This window comes from Ursus arctos, unplaced genomic scaffold, assembly GCF_023065955.2.
Source record: "Ursus arctos isolate Adak ecotype North America unplaced genomic scaffold, UrsArc2.0 scaffold_27, whole genome shotgun sequence".
Taxonomy (NCBI): Eukaryota; Metazoa; Chordata; class Mammalia; order Carnivora; family Ursidae; genus Ursus; species Ursus arctos.
The window spans coordinates 33,953,792-33,979,161 of NW_026622952.1; the positions used below are offsets into that span (position 1 = coordinate 33,953,792).

Sequence of the window (25,370 nt, forward strand, 5' to 3'; positions counted from 1 at the left end):
TAAATGATGAAAAGGTTTGGGATAAAATTTAGAAACCATTCCTTATTAAAATAAAACTAAGTAAAACAAGAATAAAAAAAATTTAAATATCTTAGTCATATATAAGATGATCAATCAAAAAAAATCAAGCAGTATTCTAATTGGCGAGATCCTAGGACCATTTGAACTGAAATCAGGAACATGAGAAAGGCTCACCTACTCTCCCACAATTAATATTCAAAATTATTTTAGATGTTTTAGCAATTGCAGTAAGAGAAGAAAAATAATTGATTTATATTTTGGAAAAAGTTAAAATCAGCACTTCTATTAATTACATATCAATTGTATACATACAAAAACTATGTGTCTTTAAAAACGAATTTAAAAAATATAGTTTGAAGCAAATTGGTACTTGGATGAATACAGGATAAATGGATAGACATAGTAGGTAATGGAGCACAGTAGTTCAGAGTATAGATTCTGAATCCAGGTGATCAGTGTTTGAGCCCCAGATCTGCCATTCATTAGCAGAGTAATAAGTGACCGAATCTTGGCCAAGGAACTGGCCTGGGCCAATTACTTAATTTCTCTGTGCTTCAGTTTTCTTCTATTATAGAATTCGCTTTAGTTTTCAACCTATAGTTTGTTGAGAATGAAATGAGTTAATATATGTAAACTGCTTAGAATAATGCCTGGTGCATGTTAAATACTATTTTAAAGTAATTATTAAGTAACAATTGGCTAGATTTGGAAGTCAGAAAAAAACTTCCTATCCCAATAGCAACAAACACTATAAAACTCTTTGGAATAAATTTTGTAAGAGTGATATGGGACCTAATATGAAGGAATCTATAAAATGTTATTAAAATGCATAAAACAAGATCCAAATAAATAGGAAGACAGTCAGTGTTTTTAGATGGGAAGACTGATATCATAAGAGTATCACTTCTCTCAAAATAAATGTATGGAAGTCAAGATTTATTTTTAATTAGAGAATGGGGTCTTAAAGTTCACATGGAGGAATAAATCTGAAAATATATTTAAAAGGCAAATAATGAGGATAAAATGGCCTTCACATATATCTTTTCACAAATGCTATGAAGCCACTGTAATCACATCTATATGATATTGGCATAAATAAAGACAAGTCGATCAGTGCAATAGACTAAAATTTCAGAAATAGATCCTAGTATATAGGGAAATTTAGCATAAAACAGAAAATGGTTTTTCTATTCAGTGGGATTTGATAAATGGTGCTGGCACAACTGGTTATCCATCTGGAAGAATATAAAATTGGACCCATATCTCTCAGCATATTCAAAAATAAGTTAAGATGGATTAAAGACAAATGTAAAAAGTAAAGCAAAAAAAAAATTCTAGAAGTTAATTTGAAAGACGAAATAAAGGAGGAATGACTTGATCGTCGAGTAGCAGGAAGCTCCCAAAACAATGGCTTAAACATCTAACAATTACTTATTTCCTGACAAAACAAGAAGTCTAGAGGTAGACTGTTGAGGGTCCGAAGATGCCCTCAAGAACCCAGCCTCCTTCTGTCTTTGTTTGCTCTGCCATCCTTCGCATGTGGCCTTTGTCCCGTGGATCCCCAGATGTTGGCTGCATTTTCATATTCCTGGCTGAAACAGAATAAAAGTAAAGGTGAGAAGACCTTCTCTCCTGTGGACTGTTTCTTTTTACTCCCCAGAGACGTCTTCCTACATCTCTTTTTTCAGAACTGTTATACTTGGCTACACTTAGCTGCGTGAGAAGAGGGAACATTTACTATTTTTGCTTTCCAGCTTTTATAACAGAGGAAGGCAAGGAAAAAGTGGTTGTGAATCCACACAGCCTGCCCCAGAGACTACATGTACACCTCGAGACTAGGGGAGACCATTCTAATAGAAACAGAAAACCCAGAAAGAAAAGCTTAAATGATTAATTTTGTAAAAATTTAAAACCTTCTCTATGTAAATGAAAATACCATAAACAAGATTATTATATTGGGACTTGTGTTTACAATTCATGTGACAGATATAAGGTCTATATATGTAATATACTAAGAGTAACTTTTACAAATTGAAAACAGAAAGACAAACAATCCAGTGGGAAAATGGCATGAATAAACAATTCACAGAAGAGCAAATTCAAGTGGTCAGTGAACACATGGAAAGGTGATCTCTTTTCCTGTTGGTCTGAGAAAGGCAGTAGCTAATCCTAGCTCCTGCAGGCCCCCTCTTCCCCCACTGCACAGCTCACATCCTGGCTTCCATCACTGAGCATTTGTGTACCACGTGACTACCAGCGGTGTGCCAGGGAAGTTCCTCCCCCCTTGGAAAGCAGAAAATTAATGGAAGAGGCTATGGTGGTGAGAGGTTTTCCCTGTTGGAGTTCTGAACACATTTTTTCAAGGAGACCGCCTCCTTAGATGAATGTCATGCTCTATTGTGCTGTTGTTAATCCAGTTCCTCAGATACCAATAACTTAATAGACTTACAGGTTCCATCATGGCGTCCTACACGTTGTTTTCATGGGAAAATATACCCAGGTGACCCTTGAACACCCAGGGTACCCTGACACCCCACACAGTTGACAGTCCACGTACAACTTTTGACTCCTCCAAACTTAACTACCAATGGGCTACTGTTGACCAGAAACCTTATCGATAACATAGTCAATTAACATATATTGCATGTTTATATGTTATATGTATCATATTCCGTATTCCTACAATAAAGTAAGCTAGAGTAAAGAAAATGCTATTAAGAAAATCATAAAGAAGAGAAAATGTATTTATAGCACTGTACCATATTAAAAAAAAATCCACTTATAAGTGGACCCAAGCATTTCAAACCCATGTTGTTCAGGGGTCAACTGTACTGATCCCTATCAACTTCTGACCACAATGCATTCCTAAAGTGAGGACTTTCTAGACAATCGTGAAGTTTGGGCTTAGGAAGAAGCCAAAAAAAAAAAAATGTATGAATTCCTTTACTCAAAATTTTACTCAAAAATATTTGCAAAGGTATATGAAGTAAACACAACAAAACTCCATTCATAGAATTGGTGAGAGAGAGAGTGAGAAAGAGAAAGGAAGGAAGAAAGGAAGGAGGGAAGGAAGGGAGAGAGGGAGGGAGGAAAGAATAAAGAAAAGAAAAAAGAAAAAGAAAAAAAGCAAGCTATCAGGCTGCACATGTAGCTGAATACGGAAAGTTTGGGATTTATATTCCACCTTTCATCCAGCTTCAGCCAGGGTGAGATTTCGTTTGGTGCTGGGCAAAGGCACATTGTCTCAACTGAACCATAACCACAATCCTCTTAAAAACAACTTCTGCTAGCATTGCACTATAATGTTTTGCTGGATAAAGACATTTTACCCATTAGGATAATAGCATCCACAACATCTCCCAGATTGTGCTGAGGGAGAGAGTGAAGGGTTGGTGGCAAAGAGGTGGGACCGTGCCTTTAAAATATTTTCATCAATTTCCAAATAGAAAAGGCCCATTTTTAGCTCTTAGATATAGATTACGTCAGGGGAGGGGAGCAGTTTTATTGCTAGAATATTACTAAAATGATAAATAATTTAAAAATCCTTCTGTATGCTGTATGTTCCAGAGAGGTCAAAAGAATTAGATTTATATTTCTTAGATGTAGAACGTGAAGGTTGTATGTATCATTTTAGAATGTCTCCAATAGCATTGGGCAGATGTAAAAATAGTATTAGCAGTGCCTTCAAGATATCAATTATGTGTCTTTCTATACCATTTTATCCTGCTTCCAAAGTGAAATGGAATGCATTCATTTTTTTCTTAACTCCTCTTATTTTTATTTATTTGTGTTTTTTGCATTATGAAAATATATTAAACATTCCAACATGTTGGAAATTGTGAAAGAGGAAGATTTGAGAGCCAAGAGCAAAATGCTTTTAATTTTAAAGACTGAGATTTAGTTTAGTCTTGGATGCCATTATAGTGAATAATGGGAACTGATCCTAGACTTCAAAAGAAATATGACCATATGGTCTTACCATTCAGCACTTAATGCTGCTATGAATTTCCAGTTATACCCCAAACTTTTCATTTCCCCAGTGTTCCCCCTCACCTCTGTCATCATACAAAAATGAAAGGAATCTGAAGCCGCTTTTCTGAAATACTTCTGAAATACTGGTGCCGAGAAAACTTTTTCTTTGTGAGAGTAGGATTTTATGAAGAAAGACAAAAATCCGAAGCATTAATCAGATCCACCAGGCTAATTACCGCAACTCCAAAGTTTATTACTTTTAAATATTAACTACTTAAAATGATTCATTTAGAGATCAAAATGATTAATCCTTCTCAGTCACTATAAATGTCAGCGGCGGGATTAAAGGATTTAGATGGTCATGTTTACTCAACCTTATGTTTCTGTACTTAAAGACACAGTTAAATAGCTCCAGTTTATCATCACTTCACGTCCGTCCATGTTTTCCTCTGAGCTCCCTCTTTCAGCTCCCCTGCCTAACTGATTGTTAACTAATTTTGGCTGTGTTGAGGAGGCAAGCGCTTCGTTCAGACTTGGCGGCCAACCTGCTTTGTAGATTACCCACCAGAAGGTGTGAGTAGATAGATGTAGCTTAGAGCCCTCCTCCGGCCACAGTGGGGGTAATCCTTTCCCCCCGCCTCGCCCTTTATTGGTCTGATGTCTGGAGCCCCCGGCTTCCTGCTATATTCGTATCCGGTCCTCACCACGTTGCCGGTTTTGGATCCACATTGCGAATCACCCCGGTGCGTTCAGTAGCAATTATTAAACACCTGCTGCTTCACGTCCGGCCATATGCAAATTTCTACCAATACCTACTGCAGTTTGACTCAGACACCGGCAGGTAGGTGGGAGCCACGTTATCATCCCTGGGTCTTGGATTGTTCTGAAGAAAGAATTACTATGTGAAAATAAGAAGCAAATTCATTCCTAAATGCTTTTGCTAAAAACTAGCTGCAAAGTAATTTCTCTAATTACAAATGGGCGCTTATATCAAAGTGGCACTATTTTTTGTGGTTGGGCATGTAAACGCTGCACGATTCATGCTTACGAAGATGCTCTTTACTTAGATGTCAGCAGACTTGCAACCCGATGTTTCTGATTTGAGCTCACACCAAACCTTTTATTCGGTGTCTGGGTTTGCCGTCCCCTGGAGCTTCACAAATCTTCTCTTGAAGAAAATGTGAATTCTCTGGGACATTCATTCTAACCCTGCTTTCTCTGCCTGCACACCTGCTTGGGGTGTTCCCTTCTCGCTCTCCTCACCAAGTTCACTGTGGCGCCTCCGACTCCTGTCCTCATTGGCACACAGGTGTCCCTCCCAGCCGAGTCCAGGATGAATGCTGGCAGGGCAGCCTGCAATGGCGTCCATTAGGCTCGTCTTTTGAATAATAAACCAGATTATAATTATGACATACACTGGCCCTGTTCTCTGTCTTCTACGAATTCAAGATCATCAGTCTGTGGTGGTGGATGCTAATACCACATTAACAGATAAAGAGGGCAAGCCATTATATTTGCATTTTACATACAGCGTGACATGGGGTGGGGCAGTTAAGGTATTTAATGTGGGATTTAAAGTTAATTCTTAAAATGTAGTTTTATGTAGGGCCATATAAGTATAGATGTATCACATCATTGAAATTTCTACCGCATGTTCAAGAATGGGTGTTCTGTTCAAACAGTGACAAATTTAGCTTAAGAAGGCATTTGGACTGTCCCATAAAATATGCATCCCGTCTCAAAGGGGAAAAGTGACATACATTTCTATTGTTGTGTGATCTTCTTATCATTTTGCAAACACAGCAGAAGAGGGAACTCCAGGTAGGATGGCGGTGACATTATTCCGCAAGCATCAAGTAAGAAATATTGGCCCAGTTTGTAGTTTTGTGTTCTCTACCCTTGGAGGAACGTCACTCCGTGTCTGAGAAGGGGTAATCCGTCCAAACTCACAGCAACCAAGGAAAATATTTAAAGAGAGTTGCAGGGTTTTTTTATTTCAGTCTTTTGAGTGTATATTGATTCTTCTATCCACTTCCCAAACTCAGTTTGGGGCGTTGTTATTATAGAAGAAATGGATGGGTATTCTCCTTTTTGGAAAGCCTCGTATGTTGAAAGAAAGGGCAGAAAGGAAATGGGAGACAAATATCGCTCCAATATTTCTTACATAACTTCACATCTTTACAGTCAACGAGGAAGGATTTTTAAAACCCAGCTTCTCCAAGAGAAGCTAGTAAGTTAAAATTCTAATTATTGAATAGGAGCTATTAAAGAGCAAATAAAAAATATATTTGTTTTTGTAAGAGGAGAAAACCTATAATTCTTCTTTATTATGTTTTTTAAATTAAGGAAATTATCATGCAAAGTAAAAATTCAAAATTGTAAAGTGGAGAAAATAACTAATTTCCTTCACTTGCAGTCCCTTCTAAATGATCATCACAACAGTTTTCTCGCCTTCCTCACCTTCATTCACGCTCAAAACCATAAGCACTCACATAATCTGTTGGTTCTCTCTGTGTTTCCAGAAATGGAATCAGACTGTACACACCATTCTGCAACTTGTGTTTTTTTGCTTAAAATATACATATATTGGGCTTCCCTCCAGATCCAAAGATATAGGTTCAAACTCACTGTGCTAGCCACATAATGTTCCATCAGATGGGCTATATATAATGTATTCAGCCATTCCCTTTCTGGTAAGCATTCCAATTATTTGAATTTTTGCAATAGTGCCATAAGGATCATTATTTGTACATGTATGTTTAAGATCAGGTGATTTTAGTCTCAAAGGTAGACTTTTGAACTAAAGAGCAGTTTTCATTTTAATAGAAAATCATTTTCAAAGAATAAATCAGCATAATTGAAAGCAAGGAAAAAATAATAGCATAAAATTATAATGAATTCACATAGCAGGCCCACAGAATCTACTACTGTTTAAAGGAACAACAATTCTTAGTTTGTCCCCAGATTTCAGTACCGCTGTCCTACTTTGCAATTCCCCATTGCAAACTTGCAGTGTGATATAGTCACTCGCGGTGTGGTACAAGAGTCTACCGACAATAACAAGTCCTGGGGAGAATATGCAGAAATGGGACCCCTCCTGCACTGCTGGTGGGAATGTAAAATGGTACAGCCATTGTGGAAAACAGCCTGGCAGGTCCTCAAAAGGTGACACATAGAGCTACCATATGACTCAGCAGTGCCTCTCACGAAGACATTTTTGACAAAACCCTGTGCACGAATATACGTGGCAGCATTTAATAATAACCGAAAAGTAGAAACAACTCAAATGTCCATTAACCAATGAATGCATATGTGGCTGAACCCCAGTCCATCTGCCCGATGCTCAGCAAAGCCAAACACGGAGACGTCGGGTATGCAGCAAGCGAACAGTCTATTCGGGAGGCAGCCAGAGGAGGAGATGGGAGGGCGAGCTCAAATCCGCTTCCACAAAGGGGGACAGAGCAAGTTTTTCATAATCACAAGGGCTGAGATTACATACATATTGATGAAAAATGGCAGCGGGGAAACTTAAGGTTATCCACGAAGGTAGGAAGAGCGTGTGCATTGAGCAAACATAGATGTAACATATATCCCGTGTTCATTTTGAAACGGAGACTTAACATCAGAATGAGGCAGAATTCAGCCCCTGACTTCCAGAGGTTGTCTTGGGACAAGGAGAAGGGGCTGTGGGCACCCTCTGAGAGCCGGTATAAGCTGAGTGGGGTCTTGGGCTAGTGAGCCCTGGGTGAGGAATGCATGGCCTTGCCTCTTCTAGGCTGGAACCAGACCAGTTGACTTTGAGTGCAGGCTTCTGCAGGGACAGCTAGTGAGTTGGTTAGTGGGGTGTGAAAGACACAATAACCGATGAGGGGCAACAGTTCTCTGGAAAACAAGCTTTAAACGCTCTGCTAGTTTTAACCTCATTAACCTTATGGGGCACAGATTCAATGCCCCACCTGAGTTAGGATCATTTCTCAATCTTGAGGACTTGGGACGATGACCACTCTGGCTACTTCTTGATCTCCTCAGGGGTAGGTTTTGGGTAAAAAGCCGTGTTTGTAAATCTTGGATGTAACATGCCTACGTGCCAGGCTAGGCAGAAGTTTTTAACCTAGAGGTCGCGGCAGCAAGGGAAATAGAAGCAGTGTGGAATCAGACATGCTGAGTTTTTCCCTGTTAGAGATAGTCCATCCGATGGAATAGTATTTGACCATAAAAATGAAGTACTGATATATACTACAGTATGAATGAACCTTGAAAGCATTATGCTCAGTGAAAGAAGCCAGTCACAAAAGTCCACATATTGTAGGGTCTCTTTTACTTGAAATGTTCAGAATAGACAAATCTATAGTGACAGAGAGCTTGCCTAGGGCTGGGGTGAGGACAGGTGGGTAAGGGGGCCTGATAATGGGTACAAGGTTTCTTTGGGGGGGGGGTGATAAACATGTTCTAAACCTGATTGTGGTGATAGTTACACACCACAAGGCATATACTGAAAACCATTGAATTGCACATTTTAAATGGCTACAATATATGGTTTATGAGTTATGTCTCAATAAAGCTGTTTAAAAAAACAAAAAAGAACAAACAAGGAAGAGAGAGAGAAAACAAAACCTAGGCATTAGGGAAACCTCGACTGTGGAGGGGGAGAGAATATCGTGAGTTCGGAACAGGACCACCCAATGGAACAATCTCTTTCTTTTCACTCACACAGGGACAGCAGATGTCTTCCTTACTGGTGACATCACTTGGCATTGCAGCTTTGAAAGATCCTTCCCTGCTCTGACTGGGTTAAAAACGCAGTGTGAGAAAAAGGCCAAGTAGCTAAGCCATTTTTTTCAATCCCCTTCTTTTACTGAAGGGGTAGCTTCGCTATGTGCTGACCTTACCTGAAACATTTGTTCTTATCTGGCCCTGCCCACTTTGTCACAAACCTTCCCTCGCTTTCTCAAAATGTGACCTTTTTTTTTTAATGATACAACCTGCCTACGTTGTGTTTATTCAGTTTTTTTAAAATAGATTTTCAAATTTATGAGTGTCATAAAACACAAATGCCTAATCTAATCTAAGCTAACCTTGCCTTTTAATCAGGTGTACTTTATTCTTCCTGCAATTTACTGTTTTGGTACTGCTTCAAATTGTAGTGGGAAACTCTGTGTTGGCCCTGCTGCTCAAGGTTACCAAAATTCAATGTGCAGGAGAGAAATACGTATTTCACCAGTTTCAACCAAACAGAATTAATGTAAAGATTCTAAAAGGCAGAGAAGGAAATGAAGGTCATATTGTTAGAACCAGTGCAAAGAACACAATCTGAAGAAACCCTGGAAAATAACAATAAATGTGTGCTTTATCTCTTTCATGTTTCTTGAAGCCAAAGCAAGACGGTCAAGTTTTTAGCTGGTTCCAGAAGCATCTCTTCTGCCTTTCTCTGCACTTTTCTACATTGCCCTAAAACCCTCCCGAATAACTTCACCCAGCCCAACCCTCCCACTTCCATGATACCTGTACCGCTGTCTCTCTTCCCGGAGTCAGAAACCTTTCTTCTCTCCATCTTCCCTCCATTTGTCGAAACTGCGTATGTTTTCCATAAGTATGGCCCATCTTGCTAGCACTGGTAGATTGCCGGGGAAATAACCCGCTAGAACTAATTTATTCACGTTTGATCGCTAGATCTCCCCAGGGGTGTTTGCATTAAAACAAGGGATCCCACACGCAAGAACCCTTAACCCAAGAGGTGAATCGACACCAATAGAGCCTGAAGCTCTGGGGCAGGTCTGGGCTAGAGATATTTTTTGAATAAAGGAAAAGGAAAAGTCAACGGTGGTGGTGGAGGGGCTGTCCTCAAATTATTTGGAAATGGTCCTCTCCTCATCGTCAAATTATACATTTCTCTATGATTGTTCATTACATTTGTCCAGGTGTTTATTTTTTAAGCCGTTCTCATTTAGCCGTGCTTTATGGTAGTCACATTTACAGAGAGCATCTCTTAAACCCAGTCACCAGAGCCCTGAAAGATGAAAAAAGTAGAAAAGTAAAGTGACTTGAACAGAGCTAGTGAGTGGCTTAACCATCGATCTGCTGGAGGTCAGGTTTAATGTTCTTTCCTAGAGGAAACGCAAGCAAACTTTTTAATTCAGGAAGGCAGCCTAACCGAGGCTCTCCTCTGCTTGTGCTCGCTTTCCAACTTGCATTTCAGAAGGAGCCTGTAAGAGTTTTGAATTATTGGGAGACATTGATTTCAGACAGTCAGATGTGGAAGGAGTTCAGGATACACATATTGGTTCACAGGGATGGTGCCTTGGATATTAATTTGCAAAGTGCACTGTGTTTACATACCTGGATAACAACTACTAAAGATAGCTTTCTGCTTTTCTTCATCTCATAGATTTTTGCATCAAGATGTTAACAGTGTGAAAAGTCAATAATGTGGAAAATGTTTTCAGTTGCATTGCAGAGATTAGGAAGGAGTTTTTAACTGCCTTTAACCTCTCTCTTATTTTTATTCTCCAACGAGCACCTCCCGAAGTAGAGGAAGAATGCAGGGGGTCTTACCATCCATTTTCGTCCCTTAAAAATTGTTTAGTATTCTTATTTTGAAAAATCAACATGTTTAATGGTACAAACTGCTTTCGGCTCCTCCCCCCTCCCCATTTAAAATGTGATGTATAAGTAACAGTGGGGAAGGTCTTCTGCCACTGTTCCATTAACTGTCCATGACATTGACCTTTTCGGGATTTACTTCCTTAAGTACAAGCTGCACTAATTATTGAAAAACTACTGACAAGACGGTGCCTTAATTCACCAAACTTGCCCACTTTTTCACTGTTGCATGGGCTCTTTTTTCCTTTTCTTCTTTCTTTCTTCTGACATGTTTTTTGGTTCAGATACTTATTCAAATCTCTCTGATAAGCAGTTTGATTTGTAGCTAATTGTAGCAACTGATTTTCATTATTTATGAGTGTCATTGTCAGAACCCATTTGGAAGTCTGGCCAAGATAAACCTGATTCCAGCTTCTGATAGGACCACCGCAATAAAGCAATTAACCACACTGGTTCAAATGTGCTGAGGCTACTGATATCTTTACAACCAAATATATACTATATCGTGCATTATGTTTGACTCCTTTCCTAGAAGGTTCCACATGTTACTATTTTATCACAAATAATTTATGACACCCTCTTTTTAAAAAACATAATGTACGTTACTTCTCACAGCAGCCAATTAACTTTAAAGTGTTCGTAGATTGAAGAGACAGAAGTAGGAAAATGAAAACTGTGAGTGATATAAATGCTTCGTGTTCTTAGAGGCATGCGGCAGCATGTAAGTCAGTCTTTGTGTACTGTCATTCTTTACGTGTACTTTGATTCTGGTCGGTACCCAAATCTCAGACCCCATCATGCCAACAAGAGGCAAGACGGAAGAGCCATGTATCTGCATCATACAAGCAAGCATATTTCTCTCTCTTCTCAGCCATACTATCATCAAACATATGTGAAATTTCAAGAATAAACACACGATTGGCAAAGTCATTAATAAGAGGAGTCGTTTTCAAGTGTCACCTAATTTAAACACTTTTGCTTGTAGTTATTGCCTGGCCGTGAGTTTTATTATGCTCCAATTTATTAGTAAAGGCCTGTAGGGTTCACAGGCATTTATTTTTCAGGGAATTTGATTTTGTCATTAATTTTTAAATACATATTACTCCTGCTTTTATTTTTAGAGTGCACTTTATTTGCAAAAATTGGTTTACTCTGATCAATACAGATGTTTCCAGGTGTTTGTTAAAGCAGAATGTCTAGAAAGTCAGATGTCTGCAAATTTTCAAGATGCTACACTCCAAAACCTAGTGAATGTACACGTGTGCGCACACGCACGTGTGCAGTATATGTTTATGCTAGTAGCTAACTTAAGGTGGGAAGATGTAAATAAAGACTGACCAAGCCCCTGTTTCTATTTATCAAGTAACTTACTCTCTTTTCTCTTCCAAGGGAATGACATCTGGGTGGGAAAAATCCCATCATTGAGGACTAGAGTCAAGACCCAGGAAATAACTGACAATTTCCATTGCTTCACAAGTGGCTAAACAAAATTCTATCATTGATAACTAGTCCTTTCTCTGAGTTGAGTTGTCATGGTCTGCGCTCCTTGGCTTGCCCCTCTCTCTTGAGGTGCTTATGGGCTTAAGTGGCTGACGGAGGAGCTCTGAGTGGGGGTGTGTGGGAAATCATCAGAGGAGACCCACCCAGCCTCTCCTAATTGCACCCACTTGACCATATGCCACTCAATGCTAATGTAAACACCTGGTGCCAATAACTAGAAAACCGGAAATGCTTGGGTGTTTATTTTAGAGAGATGTCTTTGAAAGAAAGAAAGAAAGAAAGAAAGAAAGAAAGAAAGAAAGAAAGAAAGAAAGAAAGAAAGAAAGAAAAGAAAAAGAAGAAGAAGAAGAAAAGGAAACATATACTCACTAGTTGTTATCTTTTTTTCCCCCTAATTAGGACAGAATTTTACCCTAAGGCAGTTAGGAGTTTGTGAACCAGCAACTCGAAGAGGACTGGCATTTTGTGCGGAAATGGGGCTCCCCCACAGAGGTTACTCTATCAGTGCAGGGTCAGATGCTGATACTGAAAATGAAGCAGTGATGTCCCCAGAGCATGCCATGAGACTTTGGGGCAGGGGGGTCAAATCAGGCCGCAGCTCCTGCCTGTCAAGTCGGTCCAACTCAGCCCTCACCCTGACAGATACGGAGCACGAGAACAAGTCGGACAGTGAGAATGGTAAGTGCCATTTTTTTGCTCTATCATGTTGGCCTTCAGTGCTTCTGTCTGTTCTAGTTGACTGTGGGGGATGCTTCTCTTCCTTTCTTCTCTCCTCCCCTTCTTCCTTCTCTTTCTTCTTCTTCCTCTCTTTTCGTTTTAATGCACTCTAGAACTCAAATGTCCTTGAATCATGCATTTATTTTTTCCTGGAAAAAAATCAATATCAGATTGTTAAATTATGCAAGTGGTCTATGATGTGTTAGCTATAGTTTTGAAAAACAGTTTAATTATGTACAGAAAAAAAAAAAAGATTAGTTTTGACTTACCTGGGACCATGTCACCGGGTATCCTCTGTGGAGTAGCAAAGCCAGTGGTGATAACGTTTACCCCAGAGCCAGCTTATAATCAAAGATGTCTTTGTAGATTCCTCTTGAAGATATCTCAAAGAAGTTGCAGAATCTTAGAATGGATGAGTGAGCACACAGAATAGTTTATTAACAGGGCTCAAGTGATTGAAGAACAAATTTGATCATGCTTTAAACTTACTAGTTGATGAGAGCCAATGAAAGTTTGGTAAGGAGGGAGAGTACGGTTTTCGATGTGCTTTGGGGACTGCATTATTATGCAATTAAGTCTACACACAAAAATCAGATTTTAGGATATCCAGATAGCAGCTTTGCATATTGTAAGAAAGGTATCTTTATAAATTATTGGGACTTTTTTCTTACAGCTAATGCAGGATGATAAAAACAGTTCATTTACATGCAATAACAGATTTCAAAGGAAACTTAATTTTTAGTCAAATTGACATTTGAAAAGAGAGATGGTTGTTTTACCAACGGTATTTCATTTGTAGTATTTATTGAGCAACTTTGTCAGCTTTGCTTTGCAATAGGAAAGCAGGTCTATTCAGCTCTCAGTTTTAGCTAAGTCACAGTATGAAGTGGTACCTATTGCTTCCCACTATTTATTACCCATTTCCTTTCTAGTCATGAAAAAAAGTCTAATTTAAACCAACTAAAACAGGGTCTTCTCTTACGTAGAATACGTTAGTGCACTAAACCAAAGTCAAGATCAATTAATAATATGCGCCCGATGTATTCATTTTTCAAGTGTCAGGTCTTGGTGGAGGCTGGCTTTATTCCATCCCCAAACAGGAAACAAGGACAGTTCTTTCTGACAAAATGAGTCTTTGAATCAGGTTGCCAGCATTTCCCTGAGCTAATCCATTCACCTCTGTAAAACCTGTATTTGTATCAGTTTTCATTGTGGATTCAGAAATTGCTAACCTTACAATGCATAAGATTTGGTATCTGCTTTGTTTCCCCTCTACTCGAATCGTCAGGTACAATAGTTATATTCAAATGTAGTGCTTGGTATTTAATTTCCCTAAAATACATGATAAAATTTATGGTAGATATAGAAAAGAGTTGAACGCAGCAAGATAAGGCATTCGGTTCTGATTCTCTGCGTCATATCCATACCCGTATCCGTTAAATATTTTCTCACATCGGGGCAACTTTTGTAGCATCTCTTTCTCCTCCCTGACAATGAATGTATCCTGTTATTGTATCTGTAATGGTAAAACGTAAATTAATGTAATGATTTTTAAAGTTCTATATCTGCTGAAGCTATCCCACAGTGAATGTCCCAACACAGGCCTTTTTTTTTTTTTTTTTTTTTTTTTTTTAGGAAAATCTAAAACTTACCAAATTGTCAACTTTGAGTTAGCAGTATAAAATACCCAACTGGTAGGGAGGAGGAAAGGAAGACTGAGTTTCTCCCACCACTGGCCCTCCCCATTTGTGTGGATTGTCATTACCTAGAGGAGGAACGTGCTTCCCCCAGGATTTCATAGACCTTGTTCATAGAGTGATGTCAAGGCAAGGAAAGGTGCGCTCCTTCCTTGCACCAGGTGGTGGTTATGAAGCAGGATGAAGAGAGACAAGAAGAGGGTGTCAAGGGGCTTGCCTTGAAATTCAGAACATTTGGTAGCATTTGTTGAGAGTAAACAGGTCAGCCAAGTTAAGAGTATAAAGTGTCAAAAACAATGTTTGTTGAGCTGGGCAAGTGATGACTTAAACTTGTGTTTACTCTTTTCCCCAAGGTTTGGCTGAGGTTGTTTTTTAAAAAAACATTTTGATGGTCCAGGAACTCCCAATGAGGTCAGCTAAGGGAAGCAAACAAAGGAGGAAATAAAATAGATATGGCCTCTTAATGAACATTGGCTATTGCGTGGATTTAATATGTACGTCTGTAGGAACATTTCAGATTAGTTTATTTGTTCTGAATATTCAGTGATTAGTCAGAACGAGCGAGATTCCATTGATAGAAAATAATTGCATTAGGAGGTGGGAAGGCGTAATTTTCTGAGATACTTAGCAGACCTTTTGAATTGTGGCATGAAACAAGAGCATTGAGGATTTTTTTTCTGATATAAAAGCTATGGTTGTTTTTCTTCAGCTGGGTTATAGGAAAAACTAAACTTTGTAATCCTACATATGGTCTTCTAAGCAATAACATCAAAACTATTATGCATTTTTACTATTACTACTTCTAGTCAAATATTTCTAATATAAATTACTAAAATAAGTCAATTCTACCCTCAGTTATTTTTCATTGCTCTAAGTTTGAAAGACTATTGATTTCCCAGTGATATTTTCCTTTGCCTGTCATTAGTTTAATTGTCTAATATCGTTCATTGTCGTAGCAGCCTCAGATCGGTCCTTGGAAGTTCTATTATATCCCTCTAGGTCGAAACAAGTAGGACATGTGTGATATAACTCACCAAAATGAAACTAATTTAGGAACCAGACACTGACTTGTTTTCATCCGGTTTAGCATGGGAGTTCTCGTTGACTGTTTTCATCATTTGAAATAACTGTGAATAAGGCTGTTTCCCCCAGAAAAAGAATGTTATTCAACATTTGTAAAATTATGCAAGCCGAGCGCCCGATGTTCTAGTTAGAACTTCAAAGAAGAGTTTAGTCACTAAAAGGGATTAGGTTTCATGTATTTATTGATAAAGAGGCCAACAGTTCAAGTTCAGAAGGCACTAGCGCTGCTGTGAGGCTAATGAAATTTTGATGGCCCGAGCATCCCACCGGAGTAAAAGAACATTCGGACCATGTCACACGTCTCTGTGTTAGCAGAGACTCAAAACAAGTGATAAAATTTATTCTTTTGCAAAACTAACTCTTCACCAACCATGGGGAGTTGAAGTTAAGAAGCATTTTGAGGAAAAAATGTTTCCAGTCTATTGAGTTTTGTATGGGATTCCAAATGTTCATGTTGTTCCGAGGTCAGGATGTGGGAGATGTCCCTTCTTGACACAGTGCTTGCTGTGGTTGTCGTGGTCACTCTCAGTCGGCGGCCGTGCACCAGCGGCAGTGGTTTGTGGCCACCCGGTAAGCAGGAGTTCTGGTAAGCTGTTGGAGGTTATGCTATAACCGCGATGAGCCACCCTCATCAAAGGTAGAATTACCAGTATGCTCTGGATTGTTCTAAGCGTCTTTCCTGTCTCTGGCATATCGTTAAAAGACCCCTGGCTGAATTTCTGCTCTGCAGCTTTGGAAGTCATCTGATCTCAATTCCAACTGTCTATGTAAATGTCAGAAACAAAGGACTTTTTTTTCCCCAAGACATCAACATTTAAGCTTTAAAAATGTTTGTTTGTGCATCGTCTCCCAGAAGAAGCCAAAACATATTAACATCCTTTGTCATCCAGCGGCACGGTATCATGAGAGGTGCCCGGATTTAGAATCACCGGGGTCAGGGGTTAGGTCTTCTCATTCAACCACGAAGGCTGTTGGCTCCTGAATCACCCAGAGCTCGAGTTCCCAACTTTTCCATTCTCCTTGCTACTTTGTCAGGTGTACGGTAGTCCCAGAGAGCTACGTGGTCCCCTGCTGAGGGGCCTCATCTTGACCCCTCTCCCTGTCCGCACAATCTCTTATGCCCCTCGGAAAGCCATGACCTTTGAAGTTGGACAGACCAGGAAGAGCCGGCACTCTCCTTCTGCCTTATGGCGATCCCAGAACTCGAGAGCCCTACTGAGGGCAGTAGTTGAGAACATGTTGTAGGGAGCAGATTACCTGGGTTTGATTTGGTCCCACCACCTCCTGTGTGACCTTGGGCAAGTTACTAAACCTTCCTGTGCTGCAGTATCCACAAGGGTAGAATAGAGAAATAGTAAATGGTATACAGTCCTTATAGGGTCATTGTGAGGATGAAATGAGTTCAGATATATAATGTGCTTTGAACAGTGCCTGGAACCTAGTAACTGCAAATAAGTGTGTGCTCTTATCATCCGTAAAAAGTGGAAAATCACATCTCCTTTGTAAGTGGCCATGAAGATTCAGTTAGATAAACAATATCAAGTACCTACATAGTTTTGGCCCACAGCACATCTCTCTCCTTCCCACCCCCCACCCCTTTTTACTCTCTCTATCTGCGTTAGTTTTACACAGGGGGCAAGATGAGAGGGAGCTAGTGATCTCCAGAAAAAGCACTGATAATTTGCATAGTCTGGAATTTCTGTCACCATTTATCGACTCTTTTATTTTTCTCCCAAACCCCACATCCTTTTTAATTTACTGTAATTAAATGAATGTACATTGAATGGTGCTGATAATTAGTCTGATGGCTGTAGACTTCAAAGACTTTAGCATGCTCCTTCCCCTCCTGGCCAAAGGAAATTTCAAAAGTAGTGTTTCCCTCAAAGGCATGTTACTTAGACAGCCAGTCAATTAAAAGGCAGTTTAACTGATGCTCATCAGGTCACACGATAAAATAAATCATTGCTGGAAGACTTTCTTTCTCACCTGGGGTCTTAGCAGTATACCTGTTGTAGGACCCCACTAATGCCACGCTAAGTGTGCGTGATACTACAGTATTAAGGGCTAATTTGGCAGACAAAGAGGGTACAAAAAGGGCAGTATTTTTAAGTGTAATAGATACTTGCTTTGTCCAGCGAAAACATTTCAAGGAGCCAATTTACTTGTCCTTTGAAATACTATTTTTAAAGTCTACCTTCTGTATAGATAGATAAAGTCTCAAAGTTGAGTTAATATACTTTAAAAGGAAAAAGATACTTTGACGAACTATTGCAGGGATAACGTTTAAACCACTCTCTCAACAGAAGACGTTTCGCTGTTTTGCACTCCAAATGGCCATGTCAGGCAGAGTATGCTCTCTGAAGGAGTGGGCAGCGCCCCTTCTGCTCCTCCTGAGAGACCGCACGTGGGTGAGAGAGGTGCAGCTATTCTGTTTCCAGTTAAATCCTAGAGTAGTTGGGGAGAAACTCTTGAGTGGCATTGGGGTATCCCATTACGTCACGTAATTGTGATGCTTCCAGCAACGACACAGGTATTTGTCTCCCGGTTCTTTTCACAAAGAGGCTATTTGAGTTTTCTGAAGATCATTTGAAGAGAGGTGTATTATTTTGCCTGCCTTAATTCCATTCCTTCAACTTTATCCATGAACCCTTCAGCCTACTTGGGAATTGATTATGGGAATTAAGAAGGAATTCCGTTGCTTCAAGAAATAAATGATCCTTCAGTGTTATTCTAATATTATGAGATTCTATTACACATGCTAAACTCTAACGTATATAAATTCCATTATGGGCTCTCTTCTGGCATGTAATGGTCACTTCTGGCGTGCTCTCCTGTTATAAATTATATTTTATGTTTTAGGTGCTCTGGGATGTCAGAAACAGCAAAAGTAAGATGTTGGATGCTTACTAAATCGAGCTCAGAATTAGAGTGCTGCTTTGCACAATACAAATAGTTTCTAATATATAAAAATAATTACATTGCCTTGCTATGTATACATTTATGGTTTAATAGCGACTTGTCATTCTCTTAACAAAAGCTTCCATATGTCATTTGAGAATGAAACCTATTTATTTCATGGATACATTACAAGTCACTCAAGCACAGTAAACTATGATTTAAATAATTTTTTAATGTACCATTATGAAACTAGAATTAAGAAGACTATAAAGTCCACTGCCTTTGTTGTTATCACTTAAGTATTTATATGCATTTATATTTCCCATTCTAAGAGGATTTCTGGAACCTCTTGGCAGTTTGCTACTCCTCACATGAATATTGCCATTTCTACAAAATTCTATTTGTGTTCTAAGTATTTTTGTTCAAAGTATATGGAGTATGTGCTCTCTCTCTTTATATTCTAAATGTTCTCTTAATTGTAGAGCTGAAATCAAAGTAAAGCATACCATGCACATATCAAAACTGATGATGTATGCTATTTTGATTTTTGAATGTGTTTTTGATATCCTTGAAAAATCACAGTGGTAGCAGTAAAATTGTTTTAATTAATGAATTGAACAGCAGCGAATGCTGAGTCAGGTTTATTGATGTAATTATCACTGAAATAGAAAAATTAAGTGTTAGAGCCACAGAACCTTAGTGTATTTGCCATTCTGGGGGTATTCAAGTGTTTGAAGAGAAACTAACTGGTGGGGTTTTGTTGGGTTTTTTTGGGGGGGTGCTATTTAAAGAATATTCTTCTCAAGTCATAATTATTCAGTTTATTAACACTATACACACATACAAGCATAAATGTGAAAATCTTACACATTATTTACCGAGTAGTTTGAACAATGGTTTACTATATTGAAATTTTTTTATATTTATCGGTGGATTTGGGATAGTTTTCCATAATGAATAGACTGTACATAAACCAAATGTAAAACCTTTTAAAATGCAGATGAAAATTCAAACAAATGCATACAAGCTTGAGAAAAGGACAATTAAAACATCTTATGAGTAATACCTTGCCTTTAAATATCATCACATAGAAACTGAAAAGTGAATAAAGTTTCGATGTGACTTTTTGAATTGATTTCTTATTTAGTATATCAACTACATCTTCATTCAATGAATAATAAACAAAATGAGTAAGATGTAGTCCCTGACTTCTAGACATTCACAGGCTAGTTGGGCAAACAGGCAAGTGGACACTGCAATTGGATTTTAATGTGGTAAATGGTATTACAACACAATATGCAAAGTCAGTGTCGGCACGGAGCAGATTGTTGCCAACAGAGACTGGGGGCAGGAGAGGAGAGGGTGTCCCACAAAGGAAGAAAGAGGTGGCATTGAAACAGGGGCTTAAAGGATGTATAGAAATTCAAGATGTAGACAGAGCAGCAAAGGAGAAAGTGTAAAGTCTGTGGGGATGCCTTTGAGAGCCGTGAGCTGTTTGGTACCTGGAACACGGGATGTGGGTAGGTGAGTGATGATTTGAGGCGGTATAAGCAGCCTCAGACCATATTGCAAAGGGCCACATGGCCATGCTAAGAAATCTGTACATTTTCCTGGAGGTAATGGAGAGGCTCTGAAGCACTTTTATGCAGAGTAATATTGCAGTCTTATTTACATACTCCAGAACATTCTGAAAGCAGCACAGAATGTCGACTGTCTCTCCCACAGGGAGTAAATGCTGTAGGGCATGGCTGTGCTCGCCCTTGTATCTCTGCGCTTACCTCACCCCGTGCCTGAGCCTGGAGCTACCTTGTTTGCCGAGCAGAGACGCAGTGCACTTGCAGGCCAAACTCAAAAGCAGATGGGCCAATCAGATAGTATTATCAGGATCAGAATGAAAAAATATTAAGGTTTAAGCCAAGAACTAGGGAGGAGAGGAGGACTGATTCAAATAGAAAGAATCAAGAGTTGATGATTTCTTCATCCCATTGGGGTTAGGGAAGAGGAAGACATTTTAAAAGACCCTCTAAACATGGAAGAATGGTATAACCCAGTGATGGTATACTTCAAGTTTGGGATTTGTGATAGAATTAGTAATTCAGACATTGGTAGGTTGTATTTAGGGTGTCTGTGGGACATCAAAGTTCAATAATTATTAAGCAATTATGTATGTTAGATAAAAAAATTCAAATAGATTTTGTTTAAAAACATTTACCGTATGATCTGTATGATTGCAATTAAAGCCATGGGGGCAGAAGTAAAACTCTCCCCAAAACCAAATAGAATGAGTCAAGATGAGCACTGAGGGTAAAATCCTGAGTTCACCAATATTTAACATAAGGGTGTAAAATAAGTACCAATGAAAGAAACAAAGGGGACCTTCTATAGGGACAAAAAGAAAATCAGCACAATCAGTTCACAGGAGACAAGAGATATAGGTCATAGGAAGCAGAGTCTAAACTTCCAAAAGTCTAGTAAGTTAAATACAGAGATACTTTTTGGATTGCCCGGGAGGTTATTCATTTTGGAATGGGAGGCATGGGGGTCAATTGCAGTGGGTGGAGAGATGAACAGAAACCTAAAAATATGGCAGCAGCAGGAATAGATTATTCTTTCCAGAGCCAAACTAAGGCAGGAGGGAGGTAGGCAGGCTGGTAACTCCTGAGACAAACAGGGACAGGGCTATGTTTATATTGGACATTTCAGCATCTTTATAAGGAAAAGGAAGGAGCCATCCAGGAACAAGAAGGGGAAAGGAGAAGAGATTAGGGAACATTCATAGTCTGTAACTGTGAATCCCTCAAAACTTTCTACCACTTAAGATACTTTTCATCTTAAAAATTTGTGTGCATAATAATTTTAGCGTTTGTTTTAGAAAGGCTATACTTTAAAAAGGTAAAATTCTATCTATATTGATTGAAATCATACCAAATAGTAAGTCCGTGTAGTACAAGTTGATGATATTGGGTGGAATTGAAAGTCCATGTCATCAACAGTTTGGGGGAAAAGTACATTCTTATTCAAAATTGATATTTTATTTCAAATAGTTCTATAAAACTGTAAAAAATAAATAAAAATTTTTTTTTAAAAAGCACATCCAGAGTCCTATGGAAAAGAGTTAGTTGTTGACTTTGGAACCTGAACTAACAGGACTTTTCTCAGTACTCCTCCAGATGCGAAGGTAACTTCTTTCTTTTCCTTATCCTGTCCTTTGCTTAAAAACAAAATGCATGTTTATGAACATAAAATTATATGATCAGATTTGATTCTTAGTGAATACTGTCGAGGCCCTATCAAACATTAAAGAAAAAAAAAAAAACCACAAAGGGGAGGGGCAGAAAACCATATCACAAGTGATATGTCCAAGAGAAATAGAAACACACTGTAAAAAGCCAGAATGGTCGTCGTTACCTGCATATTGCAGTTTGGAAAATGGTGACTCTGTGAAATGATTATTCAGACTAAAGTGAATAAATTGATTTGCCTTTAATTGGTTAATATCAAAGCAATCAGTAGGAAATTGGCTTGCCCTTCCAACTGGTTTTTATAGGGGTATTAAAGTTCACAAAGAGAGATCTTAAATTTTTGACATAAAGCAGCTGTAGATTCCTAGGGGATTTGAAAGTGCTTGGATGAAATGTCAGTTGCTGCAGAAAACAAGGAGAAAACATGCCCTTATAATGGACTGTGTCTCATTTACTGTGGCTGCAGTACCAGTGTATAGACTGCAGGGTACAAGCTGTGCTTATAGGTGCTTATTTGTTGTTTCAATGAGCCTGTTTAAACAGCTGAAGCATTCAGATAATCATTAGAATTTTTTAAGCTTTCAATCATTGTTTGTATTGTACTGTCTCAATAATCCAAGTAAAATGATAGGTTACAATGGACGTGATAAAAATAGAACTTTAGATCAAACAAACTTAAATATAAAATATGAGTGTTTAAATTCGTGGCTTTAATGTATCTATTTTAACTGTTTAGCGTTACATGTTCATTGGACAACGCAGAGAAGCAAATGAATAGTATTTACTGGTTTCTATTTTGGCATTTACGCTTTTAATCTTTTCTGTGTGTTTATTTTTTAAAAATTAAAATTGCAGTGTATGTTTTGACCTGAGCTTCCCCATGTTATCAGACATTCTTCCACAACATATTTCTCCATGCTGTGCTTTATCATAATTTGTTTAACATATCCACTACTTTTGGACATGTAGGTTGTTTGAATTTTTACTATTATAAATTGTGTTGTAGTAACCATCCTAGTAGCTAAATCCTTTCCCCTAATTCTGTTATTACCTTAGGATAAATTCTTGGAAGTGGAACATCAGAGCCAAAGGGTACATACAATTTAAAGCTTTTGATATACCCTGTCAAAGTGCCCTGCAAAAAAATGTGTATCAATTTACACTCCCACCAGCAGTACAAAAAAGTGTCTTTTTCCACAAGCCATTGACAGCAAATGTTGCCAGGCTTTAAAATTTTGTTAACTGGATGGATAAAACATAGTCTTACTGTTGTTGTAATTTATGTTCCTATGATTGATAGGTTGAATATATTTTCATGTATGTGTGCGTACGGTTCGTATTTCTTCTTTTGTGAATTGCCAACTCCTGTCCGTTGTCCATCATTCTTTTGGGGTAAATGAAGAAATGGGTTTTCTGGGATGTAAGAAAAATGAAGGGACAGTGGAATTCAAGGACATTGGGACACGGACGCTGCTTTTTCTCCCTTGTATCCATGTAGTGGTTGTAAGAGGACCTGATACGTATAGTCATCTCCTTACATGCAGACTTTCTGCCCGTAGACGTACAGAGAGCTGCACGGTAGTGATGAATAGAGGTGCGAACTTCATGTATCCAACGTAATTTCCTCCGGTCTAGCAGGACACTGCCTTGCTTAAGTGGCTGCGCACTCTTCATTAGAGAGTCTAGGTGCCAAGAAAATCTGCATCTGCTCCATATGCAGATTTCTACCAAGTCTCTGCCTCCTTATTAAATAAATTAAAATCTTTAAGAAAGTGATGGTAGCAGTAGGAGGTAAATCCCTTTTCATCAATCCTTAGCCTGATGGAAAAGATGCAGAAGATAGAGATACACAGATACCATATTTTTTTCTTCTTGAATTGCAAGTGCTTTCATATAATAAGAATCTTAATAATGCTTTGTGTCTTTTGAAATATTTAGATCTTAATCTTTTGCAGATACTTTCCTTTGTTTGACTTTAAGAGATTACTTATGTAAAGAAATTTTTAAGAAAACTTTTTAAATATAGTCCATTCTATTATTTACTTGTGGCCTTTTTTTTGTTTGGTTAGAAATGGTGATTTTATCCCTAGAGCAAATTATCATTTATATTTTCTTCTTTTAAAAAATATTTCTTTCATTTTATTTACATTTAATCTATCTAAATTTTGTTAATATAGCCTGTGGTATAGGGATTTAAAATTATTTTCTTCACACAATTCATTTTTCTTAGTGTCATTTAATTGAATTAGGGGATACTTCATAATGTCTAATAAACATATCCTACTATACTAAATTTTGGCAATGAGACATCAATAAAAAATTGTGCCATTAAATCTTTGCAATGAAATAGGAAAAGATTTATGAAATATCTTATATAAATAGTAGCTTTTAGGTTCTAAATTCAGGTTTGTAGTTTTTTGAGAGATCTAGAATGCTAATAACTAAAAAGAGACATTCTCAGGAATACACAATTAGCTACTAGCAGCATAGGGTGTAACCTTTATGCATTGCAAAAAATGCAATAGTAGAAAAACAGAATGAAACAGGCTTATGGAAGTTATATATAATGTCGCGAGCAGTTACTAAGATCTATATTTCATTAAAAAATCAAGCATTCATCCTGTAAAAAGTTAGGGTTTATTCTATTTTGTGAACATCCTTATATCAAATATTTTGAGAGATATTTGGGGGGGAATAAAAATATATCTTTCGCCATCAAGCTTACAGACTTGGAGATACGGGGCTTTACAAAGAGGAAACAACTAGAAGGCAAAGCAGCTAGATGAACTACGTTGCTAAACTACACATTGGAAAGAGAAAAGCAGTGAAAACTCAGAAAAGGAAAGATTTTGCAGGATTTTTAGAATTTCAACAGGACTTGGAAAGTGGCGAAACATGTTTAAGTGTAGCAGAAGAGTGTACCTGTTTACAGTTGGGACAACTTAACGAAATGCTTGGAAGCAATAAGGGGAAATAATGGTAGCATCCTAGGGAGGCCACCCCACCTAGAAAAATCCTCTGGGGAAGCTATGGAGATTAAAGTTGACAGTGAAATGGAATCAGTGTATGAAGAACTGTAAATGTCATGCTGAAGGTCTAAGCTTGTCGCTGTGGGTAGTGTCTGGCCAGCCCGTGTCCTAAAGCAGAGTTGAGACATGATGGAGGCGAACTTGGAACTGATGAGCCAGGATCCCATATGAACCAGGAAGGGCTTATTGTGAGCAGGGAGGAAGGAACAAGTTATAGTGCTGTAGACGGGGCTTCGCAATGTGAGAAAGAAAGATAAGGAGCCACACGTGGCTCTCAGCTTGGGAGCACAGAACCAGGGAGAATGTTGCTATCGTTGTAAAAGGGGAAAGGCCATAGATCAATAAAAGAGACTTTCATCTGAAAATTATATAAAATTTTAGTACAGAAGAGTTCACGCTACAGTTTGGGAAATAGTCAACAGTGCGTAAAAGATGTTCTTGAAAACTTATAATAAATGTGGATTTAAAGGAATATGAAGTGGTTTCATCAGAAAACGAGATGGGGGGCGCCTGGGTGGCACAACGGTTAAGCGTCTGCCTTCAGCTCAGGGCGTGATCCTGGCGTTATGGGATCGAGCCCCACATCAGGCTCCTCCACTATGAGCCTGCTT

General features: G+C 38.5%; 1 protein-coding gene across 3 annotated transcripts in view; it reads left to right on the plus strand.

Moving 5' to 3' along the window:
* The window catches only part of TENM3 (teneurin transmembrane protein 3), a 1,574,093-nt gene that overhangs the window by 1,151,456 nt on the left and 397,267 nt on the right, over positions 1 to 25,370 (plus strand). For all 3 annotated transcript variants that reach the window (XM_057303360.1, XM_057303361.1, XM_057303359.1), the window contains one exon: positions 12,493 to 12,771. In XM_057303360.1, coding sequence (XP_057159343.1) covers positions 12,493 to 12,771 — 279 coding nt within the window. The remainder of the gene's footprint in view (positions 1 to 12,492; positions 12,772 to 25,370) is intronic.